Source organism: Balaenoptera physalus (genome assembly GCF_965194825.1).
Source record: "Balaenoptera physalus genome assembly, chromosome: 16".
In the NCBI taxonomy this organism is placed as follows: Eukaryota; Metazoa; Chordata; class Mammalia; order Artiodactyla; family Balaenopteridae; genus Balaenoptera; species Balaenoptera physalus.
The window spans coordinates 62,995,698-63,011,344 of NC_138898.1; the positions used below are offsets into that span (position 1 = coordinate 62,995,698).

At 51.6% G+C, this 15,647-nt stretch overlaps 1 protein-coding gene across 3 annotated transcripts in view; it reads left to right on the forward strand.

Annotated features, from left to right (window-relative positions):
• Positions 1-15,647, forward strand: part of NUBP1 (NUBP iron-sulfur cluster assembly factor 1, cytosolic) — a 28,972-nt gene that overhangs the window by 908 nt on the left and 12,417 nt on the right. For 2 of the 3 annotated variants that reach the window (XM_082432514.1, XM_082432512.1), the window contains exons 3-9: positions 1,147-1,280; positions 7,218-7,286; positions 9,500-9,532; positions 10,441-10,531; positions 11,186-11,340; positions 13,152-13,262; positions 13,511-13,613. In XM_082432514.1, coding sequence (XP_082288640.1) covers positions 1,147-1,280; positions 7,218-7,286; positions 9,500-9,532; positions 10,441-10,531; positions 11,186-11,340; positions 13,152-13,262; positions 13,511-13,613 — 696 coding nt within the window. The remainder of the gene's footprint in view (positions 1-1,146; positions 1,281-7,217; positions 7,287-9,499; positions 9,533-10,440; positions 10,532-11,185; positions 11,341-13,151; positions 13,263-13,510; positions 13,614-15,647) is intronic. The other variant, XM_082432513.1, reaches the window with a different exon arrangement.

Sequence of the window (15,647 nt, forward strand, 5' to 3'; positions counted from 1 at the left end):
GCAGGCACAGTGCTCTGTGCTGGGGATACAGCTATGAATGAGACAGATGAGGTGATTAAAAAGCCTTAACCTCTCTGAGCCTCCGTTTTCTCATCAAAAATGGGGGGAAAATAGTTACAGTGTTGTTTTAGGGATTTGAACTAGGATGAAATATTGAAAGCATAGTATATGTGTAATAGTGATAGTTATCAGTGACAGGTAACTAAGTGCCTGCAGTTTGTCAGTTTCTCACTCTTGGCACTACTGACCCTCAGGGTTGGATAATTCTTTGTGGTGGGGATGTCTGCCCTGTTTCTCTGCCCTGAACATTTAGCAGCATCCCTGACCTCTACACACTGCATGTCAGCAACACGCCTTCCTGTGACAACCAAAAATGTCCCGAGACATTGCCAGATGTGCCCTGGTGGGGTTTGCCCGCAGATTGGGAATCATTGCTGTATTGAAAGCTCTGTTCTGGAACTGGGAATATAGTGTGAACACTTCAGAGTTCCCCCCTCCATGGACTTTATATTCTAGTAGGGGAGACAAACAAGTAAACCGATAAATAAGGAAATGTCAGATGTACTCGTAGCCTTGGGTTTTTTTTTGTTTGGTTTTGGTTTGGGGTTTTTTAGTAGCACTTATTACTACCATTGCTGAGGTGCTGTTTCACTCACGATCCCTTGAAATAGCCCAAGGACTTAGCTTCCTCCAGCCCATTGGAAGAGTGACATTCAGAGAGGGACAAATATCATATGATATCGCTTCTATGTAGAATCTAAAAAAATGGTACAAATGAACTTATTTACAAAACAGAAATAGAGTCACAAATGAGAAATAGAGAAAACAAACTTATGGTTACCATGGGGGAAAGGAGGGGGAGGGATAAATTGGGAGATTGGGATTGACATATACACACTACTATATATAAAATAGATGACTAATAAGGACCCACTGTATAGCACAGAGAACTCGACTCAATACTCTGTTATGGCCTATGTGGGAAAATAATCTAAAAAAGAGTGGATATATGTATAACTGATTCACTTTGCTGTACACCTGAAACTAACACAACATTGTAAATCAACTATACTCCAAAAAAAGTTTAAAAAAAAATAAAAAAAGATTGAGTCAGGGGCTTGGTCATCTGAATTGCTTTCTTTGCAGCCATAGAGGCAATCAAAGAAAAAATGAAGACCGTGAAACACAAGATCTTGGTGTTGTCTGGGAAAGGCGGCGTTGGGAAAAGCACATTCAGTGCCCACCTGGCCCACGGCCTAGCAGAAGATGAAAACACACAGGTGGGACCTTAAGGAAAAACTGGGAGAGGCTCATGTCTGAGGGCTCATGACGGCTCGTAGGGAGCTGATTTGTTAATGTCAGTTTATCTGGCCTCTTTGGAATCTAGATCCCTGCAGAGAGAACGAGGAAATGCAAGGCAGTCGAGCAATGAAATGAATATTTCATTGGATTCTCTAGCCATGAACATGGCTAGCAGGTGTACATTTCTCTTGGCTTGCTGATTATTTATTATGTTAAGTTCAGGCTTCTTTCTCTTTATGAACCCCTTCTGCCTTTTTCTAGGTCAGGGGTCTACCAACGATAGCCTGTGGTCAAATCCAGCCCATCTCCTGTCTTTTTATGGCCTGTGAGCTATGAATGTTTTTTACATTTATAAATGGTTGCTTTTACAGTGTTACATTAGTACTTCTGAATCCTTGATTTTGCCCACAAAGCCTAAAATACTTTCCGTTTGGCCCTTAAAGAAAACGCTTGCCAACCCCTACACTAGGCCATTCACTTACACCCACGTACACAGAGGAGCTTGAAAACTCAAATTCCCCAGTACTGCTCTCAGGATTTCAGCTTTAATAAAAGGTGTGGTAGGGTGAGGAAGAAAAAAATTACTTTTACCAAAAAGATCAAATGGAAATTTGCAGTACCTGTGATTTAAAAAATACAGGTTATTCATTGGGACTCATGATGGTTTTGCACTGATCTTAGGAAACGATCCCAATATTCACTTTGATTACAGTTTTATACCTAATGAAACCATGAATGCTGCGGGGTTATTTATTTTTATTTTTTTAACACAGAACACGTTCCACCATTTGGTTTTGCCAAAATGAAATTATGTTCAAAATTCTAATTGAAAAATATATATATATACATGCCAGAACTGCTAGAGAAGCATCGGTGTCTCTTAGACACCACTGCCCAACACGTTGAGCCCTGAAACAAGAGCCGTGGTGAGGACTTGTGTGTTGGTGCTGTGTGTGCACTGGGTGAGAGAGCCCACTACACACTCTGTGTGGGTCACCAACTCTGCTGTTTTTCCGTCAGAGCGCTGTTTGGGGCCTGCAGAGGAGTTCCGTGTAACATGGAAACAATTTTATTGTGTTCATGTTGAAAGCCATTCCCAACCATTCCAGTTCTTTCCTTGGTCTTGGTGCGTGCCTTCTTTCCATACACTGATATATTTTTGAAAATTAGTTTTGTCTTTGTGCATTTTGAATGTTGAAATTTATTTTTATATAAACAAGGGCTAACTAACTTTCAGTTCACATTTCTTTTATAACTGGCAAATGACCTTTCACTTTTGTTTGGCTTTTTTTTTTTTTAAAGATAGTGCTAGTGGGGAGTGTAAAGGTATGTTTAATTTAATATTGACATTTCAAAACTGCCACATATTGCCAGTTATTTTTTTTAAACACTAATAACTGGATAAATTTCATACTTTCTACTGGTGTGAGATAAACCATTCTATTCCAGTATGAAATAGCACCCTAAGTTCTTAATAAAATAAAGGCTTTATTTCCTCCACAAAAAAACCCAGTAAAGGTAGCTACCGTGGGCAGGGGGATCAAGCCCACCATTCCGACCTGCCCTCGGTATGCTCGAGCGCGTGCGCGCGCACACACACACGCGCACACATGCACGCACGCACACACACGCACACACACACACAGATAAACAGTGGCCTCTCAGATACCTCACCGAAGGCTCCAGGAATATATTTTTTTAAATCATTGGGTTAAGAAAGTAGAGTTTACTTCAGGGGTCAGCAGACTTTTTATATAAAGAGCCAGATGGTAAATATTTTAGGCTTTGTAGGCTATACAGTTTCTGTAGCAGCTATTCACTTCTGCCCTTGAACATGAAAGCAGCCGTAGACAACCTGTGAACAAATGAGTGTGGCTGTGTTCTAATAAAACTTTGAATTTCGTATAATTTGAATTTCATAATTTTCACGCTGTCGTGAAATAAATGTATACTTCTGATTTCCCCCCCCCCCAAACTCTAAAAACATAATAGCCATTCTTAGCTATGGGCTGTACAGAAACAGGTGGCATTCTGGGTTTGGCCCCTGGGTTGTAGTTTGCCAGCCCCTGGTTTGGTTTGTAGCTCCAGAAGCACTAGTGCTGGCTGGGGAAGAACTTCTTTGGGGGAGGATTGAAACCTTGGGGAGGCCGTGGCCTTCTTGGGACAGTGCAGAGGCTGGACTAGGGGACCTGTAAAGCTTGGTGTTTCTCTCACTAGGGCTCTGAATCCTGCTTAGAACTCATTTCTCTTCGGATCATTTTATGACGTGTGGAGCTGCTTTTGTTGGCCTACATGACTGACGTGGGCTTCTCTGGAATCTGGTATCTGTCACCCAAGATGTGCTCTAGGCATCTGGGGAAAGGGAGAAGTGACTGGCAGGGGACAGCTGGGCAGGCTCGTGGGAGAAGGCGGCCTTGGACTCTGATGGCGGCTGATGGGATGTGGCGGGAGGAGGTGGAGGCAGAGGCGCAGAGCTGGGACCGCCGGGGCAGACAGGCTGGGCAGGCAGGGCTGCTGCTGCTGCAGCAGAGGGGCCGAGGGTGAGGCTCAGCCTGAGCCAGACCTGGGAGGCTTTAACGCCCTGGGAGGATGTTCCAGCGGGAAAGAGGCATGGTTTGAGGGTTGCTATAGCAGCAGCCGAGTGTGTGATCGAGTGTCGTCAGAGGGTGACGGTAAACCAGCAGGAGGTGTTGCTCTTGTCTCCATGAGGGGCCACGAGGACACAACCGGGGCAGTGCTGGAACCAACGGCAGGAACAAGTGGAGCAGCAGGGCCTCCAGCTCTTGGAGAAGAGGGAGGGTCAGAAGTCTAGCTGAGCGTTTGGGGCAGGAGGTGGTGCAGTCTAGTGGGGTGGCCAAGAACACAGGCTCTGGAGTCGGTCTGCCCACGATCACATCCCAGTGCCGCCGATACCACTGCTGTGGCCTTGGGCAGGTTATCAGACTGTCTCTGCCTCAGTTTTCTCATCTGTAAAATGGGACTCAGGACCGAGTGAGATGATGCACGTAACTGTAAAATGCTTAACACGATGCCTGATGCATAGGAAGTGCTCAATAAATGTCCCTGATAGAATATGGAGGGGAGAACACTATTTCTGCTTTGGTGATAATGAGTTTGTAGCCCACCCCGAGTCAAGTGCCAAGCAGGTTCAAATATACTCGCCCATCTGTATTTCTGTTAGTCAACAGTCTCTTGCTGTCTGAGGGTCAAGTTTGTATTGGCCAGTTGGCCAGCCAAGAAATCTGTTTTCTGTGATGATCCACGTTGCCCAGAATAATCTCTGCTTCCAGAAGCTGTCAGGCATCTTCTTAAACAACTGTCTGCAGATGTGCTTTAACCAGGCCAGCTACAAGGAACCACTTGTGAATAGACAGCTGTTTACATAGAATCACGCTTCCGTGTTGTTACGTTCTGAAGTCCCACTGCGCACACGTTGAAACTTTGCAGTAGACTGAAGGGAAGCTCACCAGCTGTGTGGAAACATGGCTAGATGAGCTGGATTTTTTTCTTGCAGTGGTGCTTAAAAAAAAAAAGTCAGCACTTAAGAAAGTCTGTCTCCCCTCAGGCAGACCTACTGGTGGCAGAAAACATCACTGTCTCCAAAGGGTGCCCGGCGTGGGCACAGAGTACACACCGAGTGTCTTGTTGACTAAAGTCAAGTAGCTCACACCCCTCCCTGCCCTAAATTCAGCAGGATGGTGAGGACCGCCCTGTCCTTTTCTGCCTGCCGCCTGGTGGCAGCTCATTACTGACTGCGAGCAAGGCTGTTCCATGATAGCAGTTGGGCAGGCAGGTGTCTGATGGTTTGCAGAGGGCCTTGAATCGCGGGGTAGCCCCTGACTAATCACAGGTGGGCCGGGGAATGTGCAGGTTGGGGTGCAGGGAGGAGGAGGAGCCTCTGTGGTGCAGACCTGAGCCGTGAGACATCCAAGTATCACGTGCCTTCTTTCCACCGCAAGAGTCAGCAGCTCCCGTCAGTCACCAGCTCTTCATCCTGCCTTGTGATCTGAAAGGCAAACTGTGTCATTAAAAGGCGCAGGCTATAGTGTCCGAGGCCCTCTCGGCGGCTTGTAGACTCGAGGGCTGGAAGGAGCCTAATGATCTCCCGAAACACGGGTTTCGCAGGTCAGAAGCTCAGACAGATCGGGGAGGGGAAGCAGCTTGTGCGAGGCGACACGGCCTCAGAGTGCCAGGAGTTAGGACTGAGCCCGCTTCCCGCGACCTCTTCTTAAGTGGAAGTGTGGGGCGCTGGGTAGGGAACGCTGTGGATCCTGACAGCCCTGCAGCGCCCACTCCACCCCTTCCTAGCTGGGAGAGCTGTGGCAAAGCCTCCTCTTCCCATCAGCCTTCTAGCACCTTCCACCGACCCTGTGAGGATTAATGCAGGCGTGTTTCTTCCAGCTGGGGTTCTCTGGTGTAACTGGGGCAGAAAGGGGATTAGTTGGAGGGCTATGGGGGTAGCGGCAGGGTCAGCAGGATGTCTGAAGTGGGCAGGACGCGCCACTGGAGAGCTGGCTAGCAGGAAAGTGCCACAGCCTTTCCGGGTACCGCCGCAGAGGGAGTGCATGTGATCTCTTCCTTGTATCATTTCACTCAGGATACCCACTTGGTTGTGGGGAAGAGGGGGTGTAATGCCTCAAAAGGAAACTGATTAAACTGTTCCCAAAAGAGATTGAGATTTTCTAGACCAAGCGGCTAGAAACTCGAGATTATTGACGAAAGTCTCCGTTAGGGTCGTAGCGAAGGTATAATTTCCCAAGTCGTGAGGCTCTGATGTACAACGTCTGGATCATTAACCACACATCAGCGTGAAGCATCAAGAAGGCCAAGGAAGTCAGGTCTTCAGGGTGAGGTCTTCACCCTGATGGGTCTTCAGGGTGAGCGTTGTTCTGTTGCGTTCTTCTTGAGGTCCAGCAGAGGGCGCGTGAGGCAAGCGACTATCCAGTGTATGAACGAACCACGCTCCTGACCTGGTGTGAAGTCATGTGAGGATCGTAGGAGGTTGTCGAGAGGATTGAAGAGGAAAGCAAGAAACGAATTCGGGGCAAGTTACAAAGTTACCCAGAGGTGCTCTACTTTGGATCTAAGATGTGAGAGCTTTCAAGATGAACACAGCCCTGCTCTTTAGAAGGTTTCTGAGGGCTGTCTCAGACCTTTTCACGAATCAGATGGGGAAAGCAGGGCGTTTGGGGTAGAAGGAGTCCTCCAAGGCTGCACGTATCACTAGCAAAGAACTTCTGTAGATTTCCTTATTTTCACTTGCTTTTTTAGAAGTTGAGCCTAAGCCATCATTAACCTTCAGCATCACAGGAAAACGGGGCTTGGTCAGAGCTCAGCTAGAGGGTCCACTCTGGCCCTCCTCGCCAGGCCCCCGGGGTGGTGGGAAGAGCCCTGGCGTTGGAGTCCAGAGACCTCAGTTCATGTCCCAGCTGTGCTTCTTGCTCGTTGAACAAGTCTGTGGGCCTCTCTGAATCTCTGTTTCCTCTTCTGTAAAGCAGAGATAATGACCCCTAACACACACACACACACACACACACACACACACACACACACACCCAATACATGGTAAGGGCCACGAAAACAGTGGCTGGGCCTGAATCTTCAAGCGGCCTGATGCCCTGGACCATAAGCTCAGCCTGAAAATAGGCCACACTGAGGGTGGCTGGGGTGCGGCAGGGGCGTGGGCGGAGCACGGGGGTGTTGGTGTACTTTGCACGTTCTTGTTAGGAGTTTCGTCTGTGGCCCGGAAGATAAATGTTGTAACTCTCCCTCGTGAGATTCCGCTCGGTCCAAGTTCAACCCAGTTTTTCTTCACCTTCTCCCCTGCCTCCTTTTCCTGGAAGCCCGTCCCCTCCCGATTGTGCACATCTGGAGGATTGTACATCGGCTTACATCACGTCTCCTCTTTTCCCCAGGTGGCTCTTCTAGACATTGATATATGCGGGCCGTCAATTCCCAAGATCATGGGATTGGAAGGAGAACAGGTAATAGTGACAAGACAAAACGCAGGGAAGTATTTTCTTACGGTAAACTATAGCGCCAAGCTGCTAACCCTAAGCCAGGGGGTCAGCGGAGCCCATGCATTTTTACCTGGACGTGACGAGATCAGGTAAATGTTCACTAGACCGCCTGTCTGCTTTTAACAACAGCCGTGAGTTTGGGGGCGGTGTGGATTATATTTAAGTTCATCCAAACCTTCTGAGAATTGTTAGTTTCGATGCCTTCTTAGAGGGGAAGGGAAACAATACGTCAAATGCAGAAGTCAGACACAGAAACTTAGCCCTGGCTGGGAAAGCTAGACCAGGGCTGGCTAGGGTTCTGTACTCTGGAAGCAAGGGAATCTCTCTGCTCCTGTGGTCACCAGAGGGGAAGTGAGACTGCGAGGCCAGCGAAGAATGCGGGCGGGGGCAGGGGTGGGGCAGCAGGTGCTGCCCCCTCCCTTCTAGGTGGCACAGAGCCATCCAAGAAAGGGTTCCCCTGGGGGGTGCATTGAAGCTGGGCTGGAGGACTAGGCTTTTCCTGGGCTGTTGGGATCGGTACATTCTTTACTGAAGCGCCGGGTGCTGGGGTTCAGAGGCGAACAAGGCAGATAAAGACCCCACCTTTGTGGGAGGGGCAGGTGATAATAGGACACTAAGCAGGGTAAGGAGACAGACATGGCAGGGCAGGGCGGCCAGGGGAGCTGCTCTTCGGGAGGGGGTGGTCAAGGGCGCCCTGCTCAGAGAACCCAGAGAAGGGTGCGCTGGGATGGGGAGCACATGCAGGAGCCCGGATGCAGGGGTGTCCTCGTGTCCTCTGCAAAGTGGCCCACGGGGATGGGGCAGAGTGACGGGGCGGCAGAGAGTAGCCAGAGGCAGATGGAGCCAGTCCCTGGGGACTCTGCTCAGGGCTTGGGACTTGCTTCTGCCGTGCTGGGAAGCAGCAGGAATCACAGCTCTGACCACGTACTGGTAAGCAGCAAGCTCTGGAGCACATGCCCCCCAGCACGGGGGTCCATTACCGTCAGTCACATGCATGTACTACTCACTGGGCCAGGACACAAGTAGTTACAAAAATTGAAAATTTTAAATGGTGAGATAAAACAGCAGTTCTACTATTTTCTCCTCCTGTGCTATTGGATCATCGTGTTTACCCCTCTTTCAAAACCAGTGACTTAGAGAATTAGTATTAATAGGAATCAATGGGTTTTTATTTTAAGTATGACTTCAAAGCCGGTGACAAAGGACCCCATGTTATCTGATTGCAGTTCTGTGAAATGTCGGCAGCAGGCACATCTGTAGACACAGTAGATCCGTGGTCAGCTAGGACTGGGGGGAAGTGTGGGGGTCGGGGGTGACACTTAAGGGGTGCAGGCTATCTTCTAAGAGTAACGAAAGTGTTCTAACGTTGATTGTGGTGATGGAGGTACAATTCTGTGAATATCCTGAAGCCATTTAATTGTACGCTTTAAATGGGTGAGTTGTGTGGTATGTGAATTATATCTCAAAAGACTGTTCAAAAAAGTAAGAATTCATCAGGAAAAATGGGCTTTCTGTTTTGGGTCCAACGTTACTTGAAGCGTAAATCTAAGATTGATGTGTGGTTGGAAGTTGCGTAAGTTCCCGTTTCACAGTAAAGCGTCGATGCGGACTTGAGCCCTGGCAGTTAGTGAACACCTACTGCGAGGAAAGGGTCTGGGTCTTGAAGTAGCCCGAGCTTCCCGCCGACACGACACCGCTTCCCCATCGTTGTCCCCTGGGGGCAGCAGCTCAGCCCCGAAGTTCACGCCACTGAGGGGAGGGTTCTGTGTCTACCGTTTCACCAAAGGTCATCCCTCCACTCCTGGACTTGTACAGAGACCGCCTCGCTGCTCCACAGTTACCTGCATCTTCTCAGCAACCCCCAACTGATTTCTGTCACACTTTTAAAATATCCCAAATTATATTTGGACTCCAGTAACATCGGTCCCCTGACCAGATATCTAAGCAGTTTCCAAATAACCCAACCTGGGAGGGAAAGAGCAAATGAATTCTATCATCCATAACCCAGCCTCCGACCCCGCTCTGTTCACTCCCTATTAAGAATTTAGTGGTAGCATTTAAGACAATGAATTGTAATTTATAAAACTGCTTTCTTACTGCGTAAACTTTGTCTGCAAGAGAAGCATGACCAGGGTGTATAATTTCTCACAAATAAGTATGGGCTTCTGTTCCTGCAGGTTCACCAGAGTGGCTCGGGCTGGTCTCCAGTGGTGAGTGCTAACCCCCTTTTCTTCAGGATCTCTTGTCATATGTGTACATAAAGGGTTGTAACTGTTTATCGTCAACAGATATTTATTGAGGCACTTTCCTAGGCACAGGGAATCCAGTTCCAACCTGGGATTGGCACACTTTTTCTGTAAAGGCTCAGAGAGTAAATATTTCTAGTTTGTGGGCCATACAGTTGCCACCGTCATAGCTGGAAAGTAGTGATAAGCAAATGAATGACCGTGGCCGTTTTCCAATAACACTTTATGCAAAACCAGAAGTGGGGCCATAGTTTGCCAACCCAGGTTAAGATAGTAAAGGAGACGAGGTTTGTTTATTTCAGCTGAGTTCGCTGTCATTGCTGCATAGGGCCGTATGGTGACTCTTTCAGTCCCCCCAATATGGTAACCTTTTATTTATTTATTTATTTATTTATTTATTTATTTATTTTTGGCTGTGTTGGGTCTTCGTTTCTGTGCAAGGGCTTTCTCTAGTTGCGGCAAGCGGGGGGCCACTCTTCATCGCGGTGCGCGGGCCTCTCACTATCGCGGCCTCTCTTGTTGCGGAGCACAGGCTCCAGATGCGCAGGCTCAGTAGTTGTGGCACACGGGCTTAGTTGCTCCGCGGCATGTGGGATCTTCCCAGACCAGGGCTCGAACCTGTGTCCCCTGCATTGGCAGGCAGATTCTCAACCACTGCGCCACCAGGGAAGCCCCAAGTAACCTTTTTTTTTAATGATTTTTTTCGAAAAAAAGAAAAGAAAAGATTTAAGGATTCAAAGAGTGAATATACTCACAGATCACATAGTAATTTTGTCCCCCCAATTTTTTCAGCCAGGGCTCAGACAAAAGACATAGGGAGGTGCCTTGCACTGTGGTTTTAAGTAAAATGTTTCTTGCATCATCCTTTCTAGTTCCTGGAAGACAACTTGGGGGTGATGTCCGTGGGTTTCTTGCTCAGCAGCCCCGATGATGCCGTTATCTGGAGGGGACCAAAGAAAAATGGTTTGCCACTCTGCTTTCTGTCTCTTGTCACGTCCTTCCAAGGGCAGAACTGCATCCCGTTCTGTCAGGACGGCCTCAGGCTCATCCTGCTGGGCGTCATAGAGGATTATTTTTATGCATCTGGTTGCCTCTTCACTGGTTGAAGAGAGCCAATAGAAATACCAATTTTATTTAACGAAATGTTATAATTTTAAACATCTATTGGGGGTTTTTCTCTCCTGAAAATCTACCTAACCCTGAAATTATTCCTAAGGTGGTCTGTGTTCTTATTTGTGTCAAAGAGAGAAGTATGTGAGGTCAAATCAGTAGCAGGTTGACTAGGCACTGAGGCTGCAGGTAATGATGGGAAAGTGCCCATCTGGGCAAGGTTCCTCAGCCTCGGTGCTGTTGGCGTTCTGAGCCAGATAATTCCTTGTTTGGGGAGGGTGGGCTGTCCTCCGCATCACAGGGGCTTAGCAGTACCCTGGCGTCTGTGCGCCAGAGGCGAGTAGAACTCCCACCCTAGTCACCGACAAGCAGACATGTCCCCAGACGTTGCCAAACACCACTGATCGAGAGCACAGGTGATCCGTACGTAAAGGTCACGAGCTGTGCTCTGTAAAGAGAGTCAGAAGCATGGGAGCGAGGAGGCATCCCCGTGGCTCCTCCTCGCAGGCATGATCAAGCAGTTCCTCCGAGACGTCGACTGGGGCGAGGTGGACTACCTCATCGTGGACACCCCGCCCGGGACGTCGGACGAACACCTGTCGGCCGTGCAGTACCTGGCCGCAGCGCACATCGATGGGGCGGTGATCATCACCACGCCGCAGGTGAGCCAAGGCCCCCCACCCGGAGGGCCTCTTTCTCCGACAGCCCGAGACCCTGGGCTCTGCAGCACACCCTGACTGGGATCCGCAGAAGCCTTACACTGACCTTCGGTCCAGCTATTGTCCGCGGACAGGGAGGCATTAGGTGGCGGGGGCGGGGGTGGGCCTGGGTGAGGGGCGCCTGGCCCGAGGATGGCGCTGGAGAGAAGACGAATTTGTCGTTAGGGATGTTTCCTACTGAATTTTTAAAGAGAGGCTGGGGCCCACCCTTAGACCAGCAGTGCTCTCAAGAGTAGGTCCCAAAGAAATGACCCATGAGAACAGTGGCGTGGGGACGTCCGCTCTGATGCGGGTGCTGACGGTGGGCGGGGCTTTCCACGTGGGGCAGGGGCACATGGGAACTCTGTGCTTTCTATGAAGCTAAAACCGCTCTAAAAGTCAAGTCTAAAGCAACAGCAACAATCGAGTTGACACAAGGATGGCCTCTCCGATACCATGTTTACTGTGAAGGAAAGAGAGTCCGCTTGGGTTCAGGAGGAGGGGAGTGGACCGAGCAGATGCCGGCCCTTCTCCAGGAAGCCTGGGGGGGATGCCCCGTGTTTGTGCACCTCTGTATGTAACTTCTCTAGAAAACGTGGCTTCAGGCTGGGGACGCCCACTTTCTCGGAGCCCTGCACATCCAGCAGCTGCCTTTCTTTAGGGGTCATTTTTCTTTTTTTTAATTTCTTTTTTTTTTTTTTTGTGAGAACTGCATTTTTAAAAAATTAATTAATTTATTTATTTTAACATCTTTATTGGAGTATAATCGCTTTACAGTGGTGTGTTAGTTTCTGGGGGTCATTTTTGACAAAGCAGGGCTTGTAGAGGATACCAGGGAGAGAACCACGGCTGCACTGAGGTGAGACGCTTAGTAACAGCCAGTTTACTTTCTAGCTAAATGCCCTTCTGTCTGTACCCCAGCCTCAAAGGGCTCGAGGGCCAAACGTGGGCCTCAGGAGAATAGAGGACTCAAAGCCAGGACCCTTTGGAGGCCTGTGACCGTTAAAGCCACAGATGTTAAGGAGTAGCCGTATTTGACAGCACATGACCCTTGGACACGTGTCTGCAGTAAAATTAACTGGGGGACTGGGGTGGGTACTAAGCCCGGATTATCCACAGTCCTCACGCTGTAAGATACACATTCAGAGTCCAGAAGTGAATCTGAAGGGATCCAAACCTGGTAATAGTCCTTATTTTCTTTTTGTGCATAAAGTTGTTTGGGTTCACGATACCCAGGATCAGAGGTTGGTGTACTTTTTCTGTGAAGGACTGGAGAGTAACTGTTTCAGGCTTTTCAGGTCACACAGTCTCTGTCACGGCCCTTTAGCTGTACCATTGTGGGGCGAAAGCGGCCCGAGATACTGTGCAGAAGAGTGGGCCGGGCTGTGTTCCAGAAGAACTTTATTTATGAAACTAGGCAGCCAGACGAGCCCACAGGCTGCCCCTGACCTGGAAAGCTGTGCCCACTCGGGCTCAGCCTAGTACACTGATGGGAAAGTGGAACACGGAGGTGGGTTAAAGGGTCACTTTCCTGTAGATTCGTTGTACATTGGACATTTGCCTGTTCAGGTTTATCCTTTGAGCTTTGTGGGAAGTAAGTAGCACCTGGAACAGGGCTCACACGTGGTCGGCATGAAACAAATACGGAACACGGGGCACAGTCTCTAACACTTCACGGTGGTGATGCCACGGCCCTGCAGCCATCCCTCCACCACGCGGATGTTCTCTTTTTATGCTTTGACTTTGACATAACTGGACTTCTTGAACCTTGGCAGGAGGTGTCGCTCCAGGACGTCCGGAAAGAGATCAACTTCTGCCACAAGGTGAAGCTGCCCATCATCGGGGTGGTGGAGAACATGAGCGGCTTCACCTGCCCCAAGTGCCAGGTGAGAGCACGTCCAACCAGGTCCCGTCCTCCTGCCTGAGGAAGTCATAGGGGTGGATCTCTGGGAAACCGTTTCTGTTTTCCCCATCGTTTCGGGAAGTGGAATCAGTTAAAACCCTCTGTTGCTGATTTAATGAAAATTCTTTTCACATTCAAAATAGCCATTTTTTAAAGTTGCTTTAAAATGTGGTCCATTCGTATGATTCTGAAACGAAATCAGGATTCCTCCCCCTTTAATTTGCCTCCCAGAAGGAGTCTCAGATATTCCTGCCGACGACTGGGGGTGCGGAGGTCATGTGCCAGGACCTGAAGGTCCCGCTTCTCGGCAAAGTGCCTCTGGATCCACGCATAGGTGGGTGAGTCCCCGGAGCCTGCACGCCCTCCAGCCGAGAGGAGCAGTGAGACCCGTGGCGGCCTGTGGCCAAGGGAGCAGGGGAACTTTGGGGGGGCAGGAGGGGCCTGGAAGAGGAGAAGAGAGCAGGGGGCGGGAGGAAAGAAAGTCACTGAGGGGAGGGGCCAGGCCAGCGTAACCTGGGGAGGCGGCCAGGGGCGTGCCTTCGAGTCTTCTCTTACCCAGGAATTAGGTTCTGACTGAAAGTCAGGTACAGAATTAGCCTTGAAAACTCCCGAGGAAGGTGCCCCGCATGTCCCGTCCACAGGGAAGCGCGGCGCAGCCCTCCTGGCGCCCGGCTTCTCTCGGCGAGCGCGAGGGGAAGTCGCTGGCCTGCCTCCGGGGCTCGCACTCCTCTCTGGGTACCAGAGTCCTCCGGGGAGCCCACCTCCACCCCACACTCACTCCGGGGCGTCGGCTCGCGGGGTGGGGCGGCGAGGACAGCCGCCGCCAGATTTGCTTCCCCACAGTAGCAGGAGCTGACCTTGCTGAAGTCAGGTGTGACCCCCCCCCCACCACGAGGAAGTGGGACAGTTAGGTTACGCAGGGGTGCCCGGGCCTGAGGGAAGCCGACAGACTGACGGGGCTCGGGCCCCAGCTGTTCGGAAGTGAGAGCCTTGGGAGGGTGGGCGCCGTGTGCGCTTAGAGGCCGAGGCCGCGGCGGCTGCGCTGGCAGGAGAACCGGGAGGAGGTGAGGGCTGGGCTGGGGCCTGGGCGTTGCCAGGGAGAGGGGGACACACAGGGGGAAGTGCCAGGATTTGAGAGGTGTCACGGACGTCCGTGCTGCCGTGTGAGCCACGGGGAGACGGGGACAGCCCCCGGAACCGGCGAGCGCAGGAGGCGCCATCCAGGGACCGGCGGCTCCCTCCTGGTGCTGTGTGGAGGCGGCCGAGGCCTTGGCTTTGTCAGCGGGCGGGGAGAGGGGTCAGGGCTGGAGGGGGACGCGCCTGCGACCGGCTGGGAGGTGCAGAGAGGCGGGGCCGAGAGCGCAGCTTGGAGGCCTGCCCTGAGGAGGTGGACGGGAAGAGCCCCAGAGAAGCTCGGGGACCCGAGGGCAGCTCCTGAGACCGCACCTCGCCCGTTTCCACGCCCAGCAGCGCTCCTGGTATGTGGTTTCCCCGAGAAACAGAGGACTCGGCTGCTTTTCCAGCCTTCCCTGGCGCTGTAAACTGTCCTCACGTTGACCAGAGCTTCCCCCTGGGCCGTAGGAGCAGGTGCCTCCCCTCAAAGGCCTCCGGAGGCGGGCGGCCCACGTGATGCCGTGGGGGCCGGTGAGCCGTGGCAGCCTGAGCAGTCACCGCCACCCGCTCCCGGCTGCGCTGCCGCCCTAGTCCTCAGGGCAGCTCACAGGAGGGGGCCCGGTGCAGCCGCCGATTCAGTGCCGTCTAGCGGGCACGGTCCTGTGTGACAAGGTACATGTCCCCAGACCTCACCTCCGGTTGTAGCTGCAGAGAGCTGGGCCAGCGCCGGGAAGGACAGGCGGTTAATGCCGTGACGCGCCGCGGCGAGGCGGGCAGGGCCAAGTGAGGTCACTGTGACCTTCCGGAGCCGCTTTTGTCCGGTGAGGGCACAGCCGCGTTACCAGGAACAGACGAGGCCGTGAAGGACGCGCTCAGCCCCTGTGGGAACGTGCAGCAGAGGAGCGGCCGGGCTCTAGCGCCGTGATGCTCGGCCTCCCCAGCCCCGCACGCCTGAGGGTCACGCGGAAGCACCTCTGGGGCTGGGCGCCCTGGCTTGGATCCGCACTGCCCCAGCGCTGGCTGCGGGCTCCGGCGGGTCCTTGCCAGGCGCTGGGCCTCAGGCCGCACCTGCGAGGTGGCGACGGTGATGGAGCCACTGCCGGGGGCTGCGTGGATGGAAGGAGGGCCACGAGGGGAGCCTTGGACAGGGCAGTGCCCAAGGGGTGCCGCCTGCAGGCGACAGGCAGGAGAGGGGGAGTTTTGTGGAGATGGGGAACCAACCAGAGCGCATCTGTAAGGGGACAGGCGGGTCCTC